The sequence below is a fragment of the Thunnus maccoyii genome, chromosome 4 (genome assembly GCF_910596095.1).
Source record: "Thunnus maccoyii chromosome 4, fThuMac1.1, whole genome shotgun sequence".
NCBI classification, from domain to species: domain Eukaryota; kingdom Metazoa; phylum Chordata; class Actinopteri; order Scombriformes; family Scombridae; genus Thunnus; species Thunnus maccoyii.
This window is the reverse complement of record NC_056536.1, coordinates 16106133-16124240: the sequence shown is the minus strand read 5'-3', so window position 1 is coordinate 16124240 and position 18108 is coordinate 16106133. Positions and strand designations below refer to the sequence as shown.

General features: G+C 39.3%; 2 protein-coding genes across 2 annotated transcripts in view; one reads left to right on the top strand and one right to left on the bottom strand.

The window, feature by feature from the left end:
- The window catches only part of scn8aa (sodium channel, voltage gated, type VIII, alpha subunit a), a 46314-nt gene extending 36482 nt beyond the window's left edge, over window positions 1-9832 (bottom strand). The window contains exons 1-3 of the mRNA XM_042408109.1: window positions 9615-9832; window positions 5376-5709; window positions 347-465 (exon numbers count right to left, since the gene is read on the bottom strand). Of these exons, the coding sequence (XP_042264043.1) occupies window positions 347-465; window positions 5376-5654 (398 nt within the window). The 5' untranslated portion in view covers window positions 5655-5709; window positions 9615-9832. The remainder of the gene's footprint in view (window positions 1-346; window positions 466-5375; window positions 5710-9614) is intronic.
- A 761-nt stretch (window positions 9833-10593) lies between these two features.
- On the top strand, window positions 10594-16429 carry LOC121895709 (acrosin). Its single transcript, XM_042409130.1, is given in 6 exon segments — window positions 10594-10657; window positions 13166-13186; window positions 13189-13348; window positions 14358-14649; window positions 14848-14905; window positions 15808-16429. Coding segments are annotated over 6 exon segments (861 nt in total). The 3' UTR covers window positions 16074-16429.
- The last annotated feature ends 1679 nt before the right edge of the window (window positions 16430-18108 follow it).

Sequence of the window (18108 nt, the reverse complement as noted above, 5' to 3'; positions counted from 1 at the left end):
GATGGCACAGTTTTAAACCATAATGAGCTTACTGAGGAAGTCTAGCCTGGTTTACTGTTAAGGATGACTCATCATTTGTGCTAGCCTCTCCTTACAGTGATAAAATGGCTTCCAGTATGCTCTGCCATATTAGCGGCGTATAGAAGACATAATTTTTCAATTATCTGACATGCTATTAGTTGCCATCTTAAGGCTCTGACTATAACATGTATCCTGTCCTGTACAAGCAGTCATAGGTAGCATCAACAGCAGTACGAGCAGAAAGACAGGACATATCATCATGAATAATACACATGAACAGGAAACCCTTTTGTCTCTGCAGTTAAGACACCATTTCAAAGGATATGAATGTATCAAAATTTTAATAGCTACTCGCCTAACCGGATTAAAAGGACTTATGAAGTACAAGGCAGGTGTGGCACTAAAACGGAAGATTGTCTTCCCTTTATTTAGCACTATAAATGTCTGTGGAGAGAAGAAAAGGAGAGAGAGAGACCGACAGTTGAATCAGTTAGCAATCATACAAAAATACACTTATTGTTTCACAGCAAATGCTTGTCATGAGAAACATTTACTAAAAGCAATTGAATATGATACAAAACTAATGTGTTTACAGTATAATATATATAGTATGCAAAAGATCATATGTGCATTTGCTCATTAAGTAGTGAGTCTTTCTTCTTCTGTCACATAAAAGGATGTTTCTAATGTCGGTATGTTGTCCCATTCCTTCAGTGCATCACGACTAATAACTGTTTTCTTTTATCCACTGGAAACGCCCAGTGTGTGTGTGTATGTGTATGTGTGTGTCTTGTGCACATGTTCAGCTGCCATCACTCGTGCCGTTCTGCCCATCATGGCTTTGGTGGTTTTGAGAGAAGGAAACGAGCAAAACTGAGAGAAGCTGGCAAGCCTCTTTCTGTGGATAACCTCATAATTGTTTAAATAAAACATGGCGATTTGCATGAAACTTTAATGAGACTCTGTGCATTTGAACAAGTGATATGGGCCCTTGTGCTTTTAACAAGGCATCCCTCACTACATTAAGCCCTGCAGAGCCACCGACTCAGTGCTGAAGGCTGGAGACAGTGGAGTCAGGAGGGAGAAGAGGAGGAAGAGGAGGAGGAGGAGGAGGAGGAGGAAGGATGGGATGGGAGAAGTACAGTAAAAAGCTTGTGTTAATGTAATGTAATGTAATCTGTGTGCATCCTACAGAAATGAGGTGCGTGTGTATGATGTTGATGTTAACAAGAAACATAAACATCTCAGGAAGGAACATGGAACCGAAACGAAGAGTATCTCTGCCCGCAGGACGAGACACAGTTCTGTCACATGACCCCCTGACATTAATTTGCTGAAATCCACAGACTCAGATGAAGCCAGAGCGGTTAAACATGATTAGATAATCTTACTCTCTACTTACTATTACAGGTCAGAGCAGCAGCCTCCCCCCTGAGTGTTAATACTATCATATATACTGTAAACATCCCCACTCAGCACTATGGTCGGCTATAATGACACACTTGGAAATGTCCCAGTTGCCATACGCTGTGTGCACAAGCATGACCGACACACGCAAACAAACACATTAACTGACACGTGCACACCAACCAGCATGCACAAAGCTCAAAAATGAGACACTGTCACACACACACACACACGACTGCCATGTATGTAGGGTCTTTTTCTCTAACGCATGACTAAACTGCTGCAAAGCTACTGAAAATTTCATAATCCAGCACTGAGCAAAGAGAAGAGCAGGGCAGAGGAAAGGCAGAAAACGGGGGAGATGGAGAGTGAGTGAAGCAGGCAGGCAGGCAGCAACTGTAGCAGCAGCAGGCTGAGGAGAAGCAGGGCGGAGGGAGCCAGAGCGAGGGAGCTGGGCAGAAGACGAAGAAGAGGAGGGGAGGGGGATGGGCGGGAGACGAGGAGAGAGAGAGAGAGAGGGAGCGCGGCTTCCACACAGAAGCTCCAGCCATCAGGCAGGGCTGCAGCATCTGCATCCAGGAGGGCCGCAGTAGCCATTCAACGAGCCCCCTTCTATAAACCCTTGTGGTTAATGGTAAATGGACTGCGTTTTATGGCACCTCTAGCCTGAAAGCTGCACACACACACACATTCATACACTAATGGCGTAGGAGCTCAGCTGCTATGCTAGGTGCTAACCTGCTCAGGTATTCATTGTCATGCCTTTTCCCTTTTAATGACATTTCATGGTCTAAAAAATATATCTAAGTTGTTAAAGGAAAAGCTGGGAGAAAAAAGATTTTCTCTGAATGTGCAGATGATCTGGAGTCACAAGACATGTTCCTTCCACTGTAGTCTATATTTCATTTCATATTCTCAAGATTAAATTCAGCTTACATCATGTTGTATCTGTGCTATCTGTCTTTTGAGAAAATATGATTATAAATATTTATCTTTTCCCCGTGCAAAGGAGGACAGACTTGCACACACTGTGAATGAATTCTTCAACAATTTTAAAAGGGATGATAGGGGAAGGTATCAGGCTGTGTGGTGTTTCTGTGAAAAAAGACTTGATTTTTGCACCTTCCCCAGTAAAACACATTTCAGTGAGCTGAGCTGGAAGGAGAGCAAGTGTGCTCATGCATCCTTGCACATGTCGTCCATTTCATCCCTGTCCTCATATCATCTCTCCCTCCCTCCCTCTCTCTCTCTATCACTCTCTGCCTTCTCCTTGAAAATGATCTGTGTCCCCGGCCTTCTACTTTGACACCCAGCTAGACCTGGCATGGCTCAGCTCGGCGTGGCACAGCCCTGCTCCGGCCACCGACTGGGCGGGGTGGGCTGGATGCTGCGTCATCACCCAGCCAGGCTGTCAGCCCTCTGTGTCAGCTATGACACAATCTAAAAGAGCCACAACCGAAGATTTGTGACAAAGAAGATGAACGGTGTTCGTTTACGATTATTTCTCCCCCTCCCTCCCCGTGACGTATCCAGAACCGGCCTGCTGCCCCTCTCAGTGACAAAGACATACAGAGCAACGTTCTTCCACCAAGGTCACCACCTGATCTGACGTCACGACAGCTAAGGCTGCCAGAACCAAAGCAGCGTCGGCTCCCTTTGGCATTAGAACGAGACTAGATGGAGGGCCATAATTAGATTTGCCTGAAGTCGAGAGCTGACAGGGCTACTGGCAGAGGCAGGCGCAGAGAGATAAACACAAGAGGCACAAAGAAGCTTGTGAGACTCACATGCACCTGTGACAGTAATGTGTCGATGTGTCTGGAAACACAGACCAGTGAGCAAAGTGTTAGTGAGTGAACTTATCAACAGTCCCAAGTATCACTGGACATGTTTGCCACGTGTCATCTGAATCGTGTCTCCTACTTGTGCACTGGACTGGTGCGTTATATAATAGTCAGCGTTCACTGTAAAGACAGGGAGGTATGAGACAGAGACAGACGGAGAGAGAGGAACACAGGCACAGATACTGTGCACCTAAATGCACACGCACCCAAAATCTGGACAAATCCAGTCCGCTAATAAGAAAGACTAAACATTGTTTCATAGATTTTACTATACTTTAAGGTATACTGTGTAGACTGGTTAACAGTGTTGTCAAAAGTGCAGCAGTATTTGAAAGAATATGTGATTGGCAGAGACCGTTTTGAACAAAAATGCCAATTTTGTTACATAATTCTTTGTTAAAAATAGACAACAAAGGATGTTACCATGGCAGAAGATTTGAGCCACGCTGCTCAGCCTTGTTTATAAAAACACCAGCATTAAACTGACCTCAGTACACTTTGCATCTCGATTAATGCTCAGGGGAAGGACAGCCATTTTATGATTAAGTATTCTTGCTTCTTTTTAAAGTATAGAACAGGTTTACACTGTTAAACACTCAGTACTACGGTTCATAAATAGCTCAAAATGGCTGCAAATTTCACAGAAGTTTTTTGAACTTTCCTGAGCTTTCATTTCAGCCTCTATCAATACCTGGAAGTAATGACTTTTCTGTCTTATCATTTTTATTCATATTTTATTCTCGGTCCAACGAGAGCCATGTGAAATGAATACTGTCTCCTTTTACAGTTTTTGTTGATAGGTACACATCAAGGGGATTTAGAGAGACTCTCAAGGTCACCCGGCTGTCCTCACACTGAGTGTCAGACATGACAGGAACCCCAGAGAGACACGTGTCTCCTTTAGGAGAACCAGAATCCTCCCAGCCTGCTGCTGTTGCTGCTTTTCTCTCCTGCCACAGATTAATTTTTGAACAATTAGGAAAGTCTGTCATGTGGAACAACAGCCTTTTCACAGTTACTGCTTCTGACCTTTTCCCCAAAGCCCTGTGAGCATATCAGAGATACGGCAACGGCCCACTCAACAGCTCGAGTGCTCAACTCTCACACTCCCCAAAGGTCTTCGAGGAGGAAAACATAATTACATTCTGCAACCTAATCATGAAATTAAAATAACTGTAAACTAACTATCTCAAAACGTCTCTGCTTTGTCAGGAAGTTTTCTTTTCTGCGTAAATTCCAGTCATGATGTATGACTCAACATGACATCATCTACTAACCATTATGTAAAATATTAATATGGATGTTTGAGCTTCACTGATACAGCAGAACACCTGTCTACTGGTCTAAGCATCAAAGGTGACATGTTTGCTGATCAATGAGGGAGAAAAAAAATCACCAGAATTACTTTTTACCACTGATTCAAAAGCAGCTCGAGAAAATGAAATTCTAAATAATGTGATAGGTACCAATCAAACAGCCACACAATCTGTAAGTATGATTAATGTCACAAAGACTTCCACATCTCAAAAACCACACATCTACTGACTTTTCAAGATGAAAGCAGGACACATACAAGAACTGAGACACAATGTGATGCGATTCTGACTTGCAGATTACATTATAAGAGCTGTTTGGGACAATATACTGTTATGATTTGAGATTTTGGACACCTGAGGTAGAGGGACAAATACCATCCATTAATAGGGCTGGGTATCGTTTGAAATATTTTGATACTTGTGCCAATAAGATTATAAAGTTTAAGTGTGATGCTCTTTGAAAAATAATATAATATTTCTCTACAAAACATTTTTTTCACTGAACAAAAGAAGCCAAAGTACTTAAATGGTTTCCATATGCAAGCTGGCATCACATTTGACAAGAAATGTGATGCCAGCTTTCTATGCTGTTTTGATACGACGGACACAATTTGGTCAGTACTGAAAAGTATTGATACCCAGCCCTGATCTGAAACATCCTTTGGTTTGAACAGCTGTAGTGAATGTGAGTTGATAACATCATTAAGCCTGTATGTGTGTGTGTGTGTGTGTGTGTGTGTGTGTGTGTGTGTGTGTGTGTGTGTATTTCAGATCTCTGTAAACTCACTTTCTGAGTATTCAGGTAGTATGGGTCCAGGTCCTCCAGTGGTACCGCCACCATTCCAGAAGGGGGGTCCCCGTATATGTAGGGCAGACTCTTCCCAGCCTCCAGGTCGCTGTTGGGCTTGGGCTTGTTCTCGTCATCGTCATCGCGGTAGCTGCTGTCCTGCTTGGGTGGCTTCTTGTTCTTCTCCTCTTTGATGCGCAGCTCAAGGCCCCCCAAAGATTCCACAGTAAACTTCTTGAAGCTATCAGGTCCTGGCGGTGCAATAAGGGGTGCAGCCATGTTTTCATCCTGCAACTACTTGGTCTTTAGGTTTGTACCATCCACAGTAGTAGTTCTGCAGGAGGGACACAGAGAAGAAAGGTCATCTCTACTAATAAAATATACTTGTCTTCTAAATGGTTCACATCTGATATGTTGAGCATGAGAACATCATCTCTTTTTTTCTTTTTTTAATCATCTTGACATTGACTTTTCAGCAATAATCCTAAAATCTTTTTTGATAATCGGACGAGGTTTGAAACAAGTGACAGAATGTTTAAGGGCAAATCAAAAACACCCAGATGCATGCATGTCTGCACACAAACACACATTTGTAGGTTTCAATATGGAGCCATGAAAACAGAAATATGAGTTAAAGGTAGAGAAAATGTGGTACAACCACTACAAATGTAAAATATTTGATTCCACCAGTTCCAGAGTAGAAAAATTACCACAAGTAACATGGTGTCCTACAAAAATGGCTGCTTAAATGTTGCATCCTTGCCACATTATTTATTTACAATAGTCACATTTTCCAAATTGACGGTTTTCCTTGATCCAAATGAATGTAAAAAATAAAAACTACCACTGTTTGATAAAGAACTGTCGATACATAACAGCCCGAGAGCAGAAAACTACAACCAGGAGACACCCTGACTGTAGCAGAAACAGGAAACACCATGATGGTTTTATCTACACTACATTTGTCCAACCACAGTCAGGGAGAAAAGGCGTTCACCAGCCAATGAGAAGCAGGAACGTTTATATTTCAGTTGTCTCCAACACTTGCTGTTGATGAGAAAGAATTCATAATGTTTGGCTCACTCTTTATCAACAGTTATAGATATAAAAAATACAATTTATCCTGTGTGACACCTTTTATCTTATATATACAGGTATCAAGTCAATAAACTACAAAGTAAATCACATCTTATCAACTGAATGTTCATGAACTTCAAAGACAAAAACTAAAAGCTGCATTAATTATAGTAAAGTGAAATATCCCTTTAAGGCTGAGCGCGTTTCTACAGTCTCTCCCTTTATATTTGTGTCAGTTAAGGAGATAAAATGAGCAGAATTTTGTTCAGTGATCCTTTAACGCCACCAGAGCAAGAACAAAACAATGATACAGAAAACATAAAAACAGTCACTCTGTGAATCGGACTAATTAACTGATTAACTAATAAACCTCCTTCAGTCTCTGGTTAACATAATTAAAGAGTCTGCTGTTTAAGATTAGACTGAAATGACGGCTGGAGGACCTAAAGGCTTCAAAAGTGAACAGATTTTGTATTTCCTCATCAGAAATTTCACCAAATACACATACGTCAAAGTGTTTTTGTGACAAAACTTGTGATGATTTTATCAGCAAAATCGGAAAAGGAAGAAATATCTGGTGATGCATGATTCATAGTTCATGACATCACATACTTCATGTATATGTTTATATTACTTAAACAATTATTACCATAACAATAATTAATTATTTCAGCTATTATATTTCTAAAATGTATCACTTATTACATGAAATGTTGTAAATTTATTTGCTTGTTGAGATATTTACTTATAAATGTTCTGTTGCCTTTAATCTCAAGATTTTACAGAATAATAAGTAAAATTAATGTCATTTACACATCTGAGAGACATTTTCTGTCAGTTATGGCTGTTCTTATTGTTCAGGCAACCTCAACATAAAGTGTGATTTCTTATTGTAACCCAGTGTTGGCAGTAAGTTCTGGGTCCTGCATTAAACCCCTGACAGCCAAGACAACTGACCCCCTTTTTAAGGATTTTACTCCTTATAATTTTTTGAACTGCTGTGGAAATGCTGCTCTTAATGGCTGCATGACTCAGTAGGGCCTTTTGCCAACACACTTAGATGTAAAAGGGTATGATGGTTACATGACAACTGTTCAAGCTGCAGGACATTTCAGGGTCAATGTACTAATGTGAGGCAGAGCTGAAGGAAAGACGAGGCAGCTGAGAGGACACAGGTTCAGAGGAAACACAGCCACACCTGAACTCAGACCTTCACTGTTTGAAAGATAGAAAATGACTGTAATTACTTCATTTCTTTGGCAGATTTTCAGCATTATGACACTTCCTTCCCATTCATGGATGCAGAACTTCATATTATGATGAAGAGAAAGGTAGATGTAGCCCAAACAAGAAGAATCAGCCATATCTGAATCACAAGGCCTGTCACTTCCCTGCTCCTCTCTCTTGCATAACACGATCTAATTAAAAATGCTCGACGTGTAAAGCTGATATCACACAGCAAACACACACTCTATCTGTCGTGATATGAGGATGGGGAAAGGAGAAACACATGAAAACATGCATCCTGTGAGCCAAGACGTCTGTTTTAAAATGGACCCCGGAACCTCACAGTCACTGAGCCTTCTGCTGCTCTGCTGGCGCTGTCCGCTTCAGCACCACACGAGCGCGCACGCACGCACACACACACACACACACACACACACACACACACTCACACGCACACACACACTCACACACACACACACACAACACACACATATGCACGAATGCTTGCATGCAGGTTCATAGATGGAAAAAAAAATCATAACCGATCTGCCTGGAAAACCGTTTTTTTGCTGTGTGCCAGGCCTCCTTGTTGAGCTCCCTTCTCGACGCCTGTAGGCCTGCAGTTTATCCTTCAATTCTCAATGTTATCAAGTCATGATGACAACACTCGTCTTGTTGTGTCTCTGCCTGCTGGGCTGCACATTGCTTGCATCCAAGCTTTGTAATGCAATCATTTTCACAAAGAAAACGGGCATATTTAAGGCATTTTCTCAACCATCCCCCCCAAAATTCAGACGCAGCGAGAAATAGAGACTTGTTTACTAAAGCTGTTAATTAAGAAAGGAGGGCCTGGAGACGCCATTATGCGCGTTTCTCTAATATATTTCATTGAATAGAAAAGTCCTGCTCAGCCTCACAGAAAGAAGCTGGAGGTTATACTGCGCAGAGATGTGGCTACGACCAAATTGGCTAAAGCAACATTGCTGCAGTGGGTGGTTTGTATGTTGAAAATGTCACGCTGTGGTAAACGCAACCGTGTATTTTTGTTTGGTTTTTTTTGTCAGAGTCACAAGTGTGATGTCGATGTGTCAAAATGAATAAAAGTCCCTCTATGTTATTCAGCAAAAAACCCTCAAACGATTGATTTTTTTCTTCGAGATATTCCGTGCGTTTTTGCGCGTTGCCTTGAAGGATCTGCACCACACCCGTGAAGCCATGTCGACTGCCAAATCAATAAGGGCTCTATCTATGCACAAGATAGTATGAAGCTAGACAGCAGCTTTAAAACCACATACAAACAGCAACATGAGATGAAAGTGACAACAATAACACGATAAGAGAACAGTTTGGATGCTGCCACACCAAAAAAAAAAAAAAAAAAAATCACCTGGAGGAATGTGAATTTCTCGGCTATTGATGATGGAAGGAGGACCAGGCTACTCACATAGCATCAGCCCCTTTCTCGAAGCCTTATGGTGTATGAAACGCATCATCCTGTAGTCCGGAGGATATAAAAAGCCAAAAATGGTGACCGCGAATTGAAAATAATCTTTACATTTTTAGCTCTTTTTTTTGGAGGCTGGAGCGGTCAGACGGCGCCCTACCTGAAGCCTGTGCGGAGCATTTTCTCTCGCAAAAAGTCTAATCAATGCCTTTTGGATGCTCGACGAAACAGTTAATCCGATAAATACCTCACGATCCGAGATCAATTGATTGATAAATATATGTTTTCCTCTGCTGCTCCTGGTCCAGCAGATAGACGCTCAGCAAACGCAGACACCCTCTTCAAACCCCCCCTCCAAAAAAAAAAAAAAGATGCGGGGCAGTGTGCGGCTCTGCGACATTTACGCAAGTATACCGACAGAGAGAAAATCTACCTTCACCTCCTAACATATGCTCTCTTTTCTCCAGCGATTAACAATGAAGGGTACTCACTTTGTAAGCGTTACAATGAATCCAGAAAGCCGGTGCAGGACTGCAGATGTGGAAAAGATTGGGGAGAAACTGCGGTTGTCGCCATATTGTTGCTGCTATCTTCCCCCTCAGTGCGAGCAGTTTCCCTGCATAATTGATGACTCTCAGCAGAATGTAAGGGAGTGTCGGCAAGTGCGTTTTCGTAAAATCGTAAAGGTCATTTAGGCCTCCAGCCTCTGAACCCCCCCTCCAGTGTGTGTGGTGATCAGAGATGAGCACGGGTGTGATTGTGCACAGAGAGAGAGAGAGAGAGAGAAAGAGAGAAAAAAAAACATGCACAAGGTTTATCCGACAAAACGCATTGGCTCACTGTGTGTTCAGTGTGGTGAGTTTATAGTGCAGGAATTTACTGGCAGCTTCCAGAAAGGCCACTGAACGTCTGATATACATAAAGATGAAACATTTATAGATTCAGGTTTTAAAGACTACAAAAATGCCAAATGTATGCAAGATTAATGGCTTTTACTCCACATGTAGTTTTCAGCAAAACTTTTCATTTTTTTACATTCATTTAAAAACAATATATGTCACATTGTTAATTGTTTATTTGGATCCCAATTAGTTGTTACCGAGGCAACAGCTACTCTTCCTGGGGCCGTGTAACTCCAATTAATGTCACGTACAGTATATTAATACTTTATGTAGTTTTTTTACAGTTTTTTTTTTTTTTTTTTTGAAATATCTCCTATTAAGGTCATTGTGAAGTATTTTCATTTATAGCCTACTGCTCTACCTCCCGCACTCTGCTCTTTAATGGCGCAAATTAATGTGCAATTATGAATCTGTGTGTTTGTGGAGTGTGACTCTTTGACGTGGTATCATTAATCATGAGTTAAATGCCGTTTTTTATTTCACTGTTGACGCAAACGGGCTTAAACGTGCACATGACGTCATTGATCGGAAGGGACTGAGGTTGTTTTTGTTTGCGGTCAGAAACTAAATGGACTCTAAAGCTCTGGTGCTGTTTGCTCCTTGTTGGACCGCTCAGACTTCACCGCAGGACAGTTAGTCTACACCAGGGTGGGAAGGAACTAAGAACATGTAACTTTTTATGTATTTTTGAGTAAATTGATTCATTTTTTTCCCTTTTTGATGAAATATAATAAGTTATGTAATAAGTTATGTGTTGTAGTTAACAGGAGGACTGGACCTCTTCATACAATCTCACTGAGATTGGTTGTATGCAAATAGATACAGTCAAGATGTCACATTGGCCATATACATAGAAATAACAAACTTTTACTTACAGAAGTCTTTAAAATAGCCAACCTTTTCTCAAATTGTTTTAAGAAAGGTACTCTTCTTCTACTTAAATAGTATTAAAGTGTCGCTATGTAACTTTTGAAAGAAGAAATAACTCAGTCTTCAAATTAGTGTATTGTGGGACACTAAACTCAAATGCATCTTTCTCTTTTTCTACCAAATGTTAATGGTTAGCACTGCTGTCTAATTAAACCTGGAGTGTCATGTAATTGAAATCACATGACTTCACATACACACATAGACTGGAGCAATGCAATCTTCCTACAGGTAGTAGTTGCTGTGAAGTCCAGTTAAAGGTCAGTGACAAAGGATTTTGAGTAATTTAATGTTAAGGATTTAAATCTGTCATGAATGAAGCGAGTTTATGACTTATTCATGCCTCAAAATATGCTACAATATGGTGAAAACATGCTTTATATTTTTTCATTTCAGTCAATTCATTGTTCCATTGTAGAAAATGTGTTATGAAATGTGGGACAGCTGGTTTTACTAATGTGGGACAGTCATATATGTTAAAGTGGTGAAATATGCATTTCAGTGTATTAAATGTGCAATATCAATAGTTATTCAGGGGTATAAAAGGACAGTACTCCCCATGCACAGCCAGTATTTTCAGTTAGGTGCTGGTCAGTTGCAGGAACATATAAGGTGAAAATCAAAAGTTATTCAGGGGTCTTAGTCTTTTAATGCTTAACCTATTTTTAGGCAGATTGCAAATTCTATTAATACTAATATTAATACATAATATTTACTATAATACATTACTATACTATCTGTAACTACAAAAACATTGTAATTACTGAAATGACCAAACATAGACATGCACTTTGACCTTGAGTATTACTGACCAGAGAAGTTTTTATTGCATGAATTAAGGTGATTTAGACCTTTCAGCCTCCCATTGAGTGTCCCAGATTTCAGCCTGAACTGTCCCACATTAGGAAAGGCATATAATCAGAGACTGTTTGGCAAAAGGAACACTTTTATATTTGCCATTTCTTCTCCAAATGTGATATTTGCATTCTCTTTTCTGATATGAGTAGAAAACACCTTGTATTGGCTTCATATCAAAATATATTGCTGTAGTGCCAATTCACCCGACTAATGAAAAACATGAATGAACAAATAACACACTCAGGAGTTTTGCTTCTGTAGCCACATTCGGTCTGATGACCAGGAGCTTCTAGTGGCTAATGTTAGCAAACAGTAGATATTGTTGTGTAACTGACATTAGAGTCAGTTTTCTGACTTTATGACTCTACTTGTGTTAGTGTTACGTTACGTTTTGGCATAACTGATAAACATTTGAATGGTTTTAGTACAAGTAAACATACTGTACTGAAATGGGAGACTTGTTTTTGTTTATTTCTTCTTGTCATCCCAAAGAGCCAAAGACCTGATGTAATTTCCTGGCTAGTTTCTGTTACATTAGCTTCTGTGACTCAATGCAATCTTTCACTGAGCATTTCTTTCATCTGCCTTTCTGAAACGGTGAAACGTGTCCCTGGGGTTCATTAAAAGATTAATCAGTTATAATTCAGAAAAATACAGCTCCCATGAACATTTCCCAGTCTGGCTGCGCCAGTACTTCATCATCATTATTTGGTTTCTGCTGTATTCACCCACTTTTTCTAATTTGCCTTGTTATTAAAGTTCTGAATGAGTGTTTCTTACTTTTTTTACTTTGGCTCTGTATTTTACTTGTGGCTACAATGCCTACTGATCAGCAAACTTTGCATAGTGTTGCTTTAACAAACAGAAAATCCTCCTCATTTTATATATATATTAGAGCAGTGTTGCCGCCCTATTATTGTTTTCAGTCTTGTGTTCAGAGTCGTCTTCAGATGACTTGTTTTGTCCGACCAGGAGTCTGAGATCCAGAGATAATCAATTGACAGTGATGTAAAACAGAGAAAAGCAGGGAAACATCATATCCCAGAGATAAATGGGTTTGCAGTGTGGGTACAAATCTGTACATATACAATAAAAACATGCTCAGTAACAATAACAAAAAGACACCTACAGTAGTACCAAAAGTAAATGATTTAAACGATCAGTAGATCAAATTTGAAAAATTATTTTCTGTTGATTGACTATTTTAGTAATTGACTCATTATCTCAGAGTATTCTTAGCGATACATTAATCACATTAAATATCTAACATAGCAAGGTCACACACATTATACACACTCTCCTCAGCTACTGTTTGGATGTCATGTACATTAAAACTATCTGATTGTGTTTGTGAGGTTGTGGGCAGCGGCCCCTGGTCGGCCCCCCGGTGCATCTCAGATAGTGGGGGGTCAGGAGGCTCCTGAGGGCGCGTGGCCCTGGCAGGTCAGCATCCAGCTCCTGTCCAGGCATCACAGTGGTGGGACGATTCTCAACAGCCTCTGGGTGCTCGCAGCCACACACTGCTTCCACAAATACAAGTGAATATAACTTACACACCCAACTGATGTGACTGACTCGCACCTGCAAGTCACATGTCATATATGACCTCCTCCCTGGCGTGCACAAGACAAAATAACGTAAACACCTGGTGGAAAAAGAATTTAATCCTGAGGTAACATATAAAAACTGATTTAAGGTGAGTTAGGTTCAGCTATTAAACATGTTGATATGTGAATTTACAGAGAAAAAAGAGACAATTAACGGAGCTCAAAAGAGGTTAAATCATCTATAACCAAACTGTATTTGCATTGGTTTAAAGAAAACTTTAAATTATACAAAATGTGAAGAGAAGTAGGATTGAAAATCATGATCATGTATATTAAATACTGACAAGCTTTGATGCATCTTTAAGAAAAGAGAAAGCTGTGGTTGTTTGTGTGGTCGATACGAGCGGGTGTCTAATAGGGTTATTTTAGTCTGATCCAAGGTCAGTACTGGTGTTTCACACGTGGAGGTTTTATACGTTGTGAAGAGAACAAACTTGTTGTAAAATTTAATGATAAATAGATACAAGATTTTCTAGAAATTCCACAATAACTGTAACAAACTGCAGCCACAGTTTTGGGGCCCCCAGAGATAAAAACACACAGGGGTCAATGAATCCAATCATGACTTTTGACTGAGAAATGCTGCTGTGATTCAGCATTTATGACCCAACATTGTATCAGTTTGCTGCAGTGATTTATTTACTTTTCCTTTTTCCACAAGTCTTCATGTTTGTCATTTTCTCTTCTCAATGTATGAGTGTGTATATTTGTGAAAGACTGTGAATTATCAGTTGTTTTAGCTTTCATATCTTACATGAACAACACACATATAGCACACTACTTACACGATATGTACATTATATTGTACAATAAAGGATTCCACTTCACAGGCTTGTGATTATAAAGAAAGGGGGGGGTTGGTGGGTGATAGTGGACAAGAAACAAAACAGCAGCGAGTCAAAGTCATTTAATAGTCACATTATTTCTGTTTTGTGTCCAGAAGAATCAGCAGAACTCATTTCCGTGTGGTGGCAGGACTCGGCATGTTATCTGCTCTGGGAGGAAACGCACAGAGCCGCTCCATCCATCTGGTCAAAATGCAAGAGAACTACAGTGATGTCATGTCTGACAATGACGTGATACACGAGCTCCTAAGCTCTCCTTTCAACTTCACTGACCACGTCCAGCCCGTCTGCACTCCTCATAACGTGACGCACAAGTTTATGCTCAACTTCAGTCAGTTTCATCACAGGATGGAGAAGCACCTACTACAGAAGGTTGGTGTAAAAATTCACTGATTCTGCAGGATTATGAAAGGTCAACATGAAAGGTCGTCATCATCATCCCCTTTCATATTGAAGAGTGCTTAAGCAAGACACTGAATCCCTGACTCAGACTCACTGTGGAGGGGGAAGGTACCACTTTACAATATGACACATTCACCTTTACTTAACCCTGAAGTCCATGAAATTAAAAATGTCTTTTTCAAGGAAGACCTGGTCAAGACTCCGACTATGAGTCTGGCCCAGTTTGAGTCTGGTCTGGGACGTTTGTTGCTCTACAGTCTGCAAAAATGGCATAAAAATAAAAAAAAAATAAAAAAATAAACATTTTATGAAAAGCAATAACATCTTTCTCTCAGATGCCTTTTATCAAGTCTCTATCAATAGTTGATTAATAATTTATTGACATTTTGCAGACCAGTAATAAGTTGTTATACCGGTAATAAATAAATTAAAATAGATCCTTCTCCTGTAAGAAGGCTGCAGAGCATCTGGTCTAAAAATCATTTATTAATGACTCAATAACATTTTATTGCTCATGGTCTGGCATCAAGTTTGTAACTACGAATATTTAAAAGTTAAAGAAAAATAATTCATCTGTGAAGAGAAACCAGCTGCAATGACAATGTATTCTGAACACAGACAAACATGTGAACAGGTCACTTGTGCAAAGACAAAATTAAAATGTATTGAAGAAAGTATTGTTGAGCAGTAATCCAGTAGCATCGATGTGATCAATACATTTTCTTTCCTGTGTTACCTTATAATTATTTCTGCAGTTACTGCATTTCTTGTATTTCTCTCTTTTTTTGTGACTATTTGTATTTTATTTTATTTCAAGGTTCAAGGTTCAGTTTATTGTCATTATAAAAACACAGGATTGCACAATGAAATGCAGCTGTAGCCCCCTCATCACCACACACACAGAAAATATATTAATAAATATTAAAATATTTTAATATCAAGAATAGAATAAAGCAATACAATTGACAATAAAATGGAACAAAGTATATAAAAATATCACTAAAAGAGGAGATAAAAAGGAAAAACTATATTATATTTACAAGTAATATACAGTTACAAATATACATATAAATAGAAGAAGTATTGCTGCATGTACCATCGACCATTCTTAAAGTTATTAGTTACGATTAGTAAAGTGATACTATTATGGTCTGTGTTTTGTAGGCAGGCTGATGGACAGATTGCAGGAGGTGGAGCTCATCGACAGGAGAACATGTAACCTGATCAGCTGGTACGACGGCCTCATGACTGAAAACATGATCTGTGCAGGACTGGAGAGCGGGGCGATGAGACTTCCTCTCAGACTGGGAATGTACGCTCGAACCAGCACGTTTTCAGGCTGGCTGGAAACAAGTCAGGCAGAGTCAGCTGCACACAGACTGAACACAGCTGGACATCAGACTGTTTAAATGTTGCATGTTTTGTTTTTACACGTCGTCACCTGGATTAGTGATGGCATGCTCCACTAACTCATCGTCAGCTTCTCAATCTGTTTTTAGCTTTAACATCACTGGGTCAGTGCAATGAGCCATTACTTACATTCACTTACTTACATTTTCTCAGCCAAAATTACAAAATTTTTGGTTACTTTGCATGAGCAGTTTGTGTATTTGTGTTTTACAGTGGCAAAAGTATTCAGATAAAAAAGTAGAAGTATCAATACAGCAGTGTAAAAATACTTCATACAAGTAAAAGTCATGTACATAAGTACATAAGTCTCACCAGCAAGATATACTTTAACTATTAAAAATAGAAGTACCCATAATGCAAAGCGTCCTCTTTAAGAGTGTGAAAAATATAAAAACTCAAGTACAACTAAATTGTTCTTATGTATGGTCCATGATTAAATGTACTTAGTTACTTTTCCACCACTGCTGCTCTGTCTGTGCTCCTCACTCTGGTTTGAAGTTGGTGATGTCACGAACCTCTGTGCACCAATCAGAATTTAGCAAATATCAGAATGATGTTACCAAGGAGACGCCACTGTCAATCACACTCATTGAAGCACAGTCACACAGTGCAGATGAAGCAGATTGGCACATTTTTTGAGTGTTTTAATTAATTATACTGAAACTAAGAACTTAAGTTCACAAAAGAGTTTTGGTTGTTTCTTATTTAGTCTTGAATATTTAATGTTATAAAGAAAAGCTTTAAGCTGTAAGAACATTGTACAAATGCTGAGATTTGTAGATTGTAGATAGTAGATAGTAAATTTTTTTTATCTCAACTCTACAGGAAGAACATCTTTAATTTTATTGCCACTCAATAAATTTAGGTGCTGTAATAATTATTTATGACCTCTAACTTAAGCATTAAAAGCTGTGTGTAATTCCTGCAGCGTTCACAGTTAAAGGTTTTACTTTCACCAGTTACCAAGAACAATAATCTTCATTCCTCACAGGACAGTTAACATTTACATTTATAACATGTATAATGCATAATATTACACTTTCTAATAAAGCACCCTACATAATAATAATTTCGTAATGTTTTGACAAATCTCTGGCTGGTGTTTGTCCTCCTCCAGTATGACACCGACGACCGCTCCAATAGACCGTTAGACGCCTCCTCTTCTGGGAAAGGTTGACCAAAATCCATTTATCAACAACTTATTGACATTCTAACTGCAGACTGGATGGATAATATGTTATTCATTTGATTACCAACATTTATAGCTGCATTATTCCTAAACTAAAGAATAAAAACCAGCAGAAGGGGTTTTCACAACCTTGCAACCCAAAACATGGTCATATTGATGGATTTTAACAGATCTATAAACTATTAATAAATTATTTATCAACCACTGATAAAGCCATTTGTTACAACTTAGAACCACTTCATAAAGGGAGCCTTATAAGAAAGTGGTGCCATATTATTGGACTATATCAGAGTTGTTGCTCCTTAACTACAAATTATGTACATTTTGCATTTTTTCTGACCATTTTTAAATGTACGCTGTACAGTTTTAGATTTCAGTCAGTCAGTCACATCACAGTTACAGAAAAAAGCAGTGCAAACTGTTCAAATCAATCTGCAACAAAACTGCATCAAGGAACGATAACTCTTACAAATGACAAACTTGTTTCAATATCTTCATATCAAACAGAAACTAACGGGAGTAGTAAACAGAACTGGTGGTATGGTCCTTTAAAGCTTTTAAGAATCTGTTGACCAGCTAATAAGATATCTAATGGCGTCATTGCTTTAATTATGAAGCGACAAGTACAAGCGGAAATGCATGTGTCATGTTTAATATGGATATATTTGTTGGGACTGAAAACAGAGCCTGACAAACTAATGACATCATAGAAGGAGCCTGTTTCATTTAGACAGACTGACACCTGGTGGAGGGAAGCTGCGATTTTCCTTTAACGCAGCAGCTGATTCTTGAAGCTTCTAGAGAAATGTTTGTTTGAAAGAGGAGGGAAAAAAAATGACAAGATA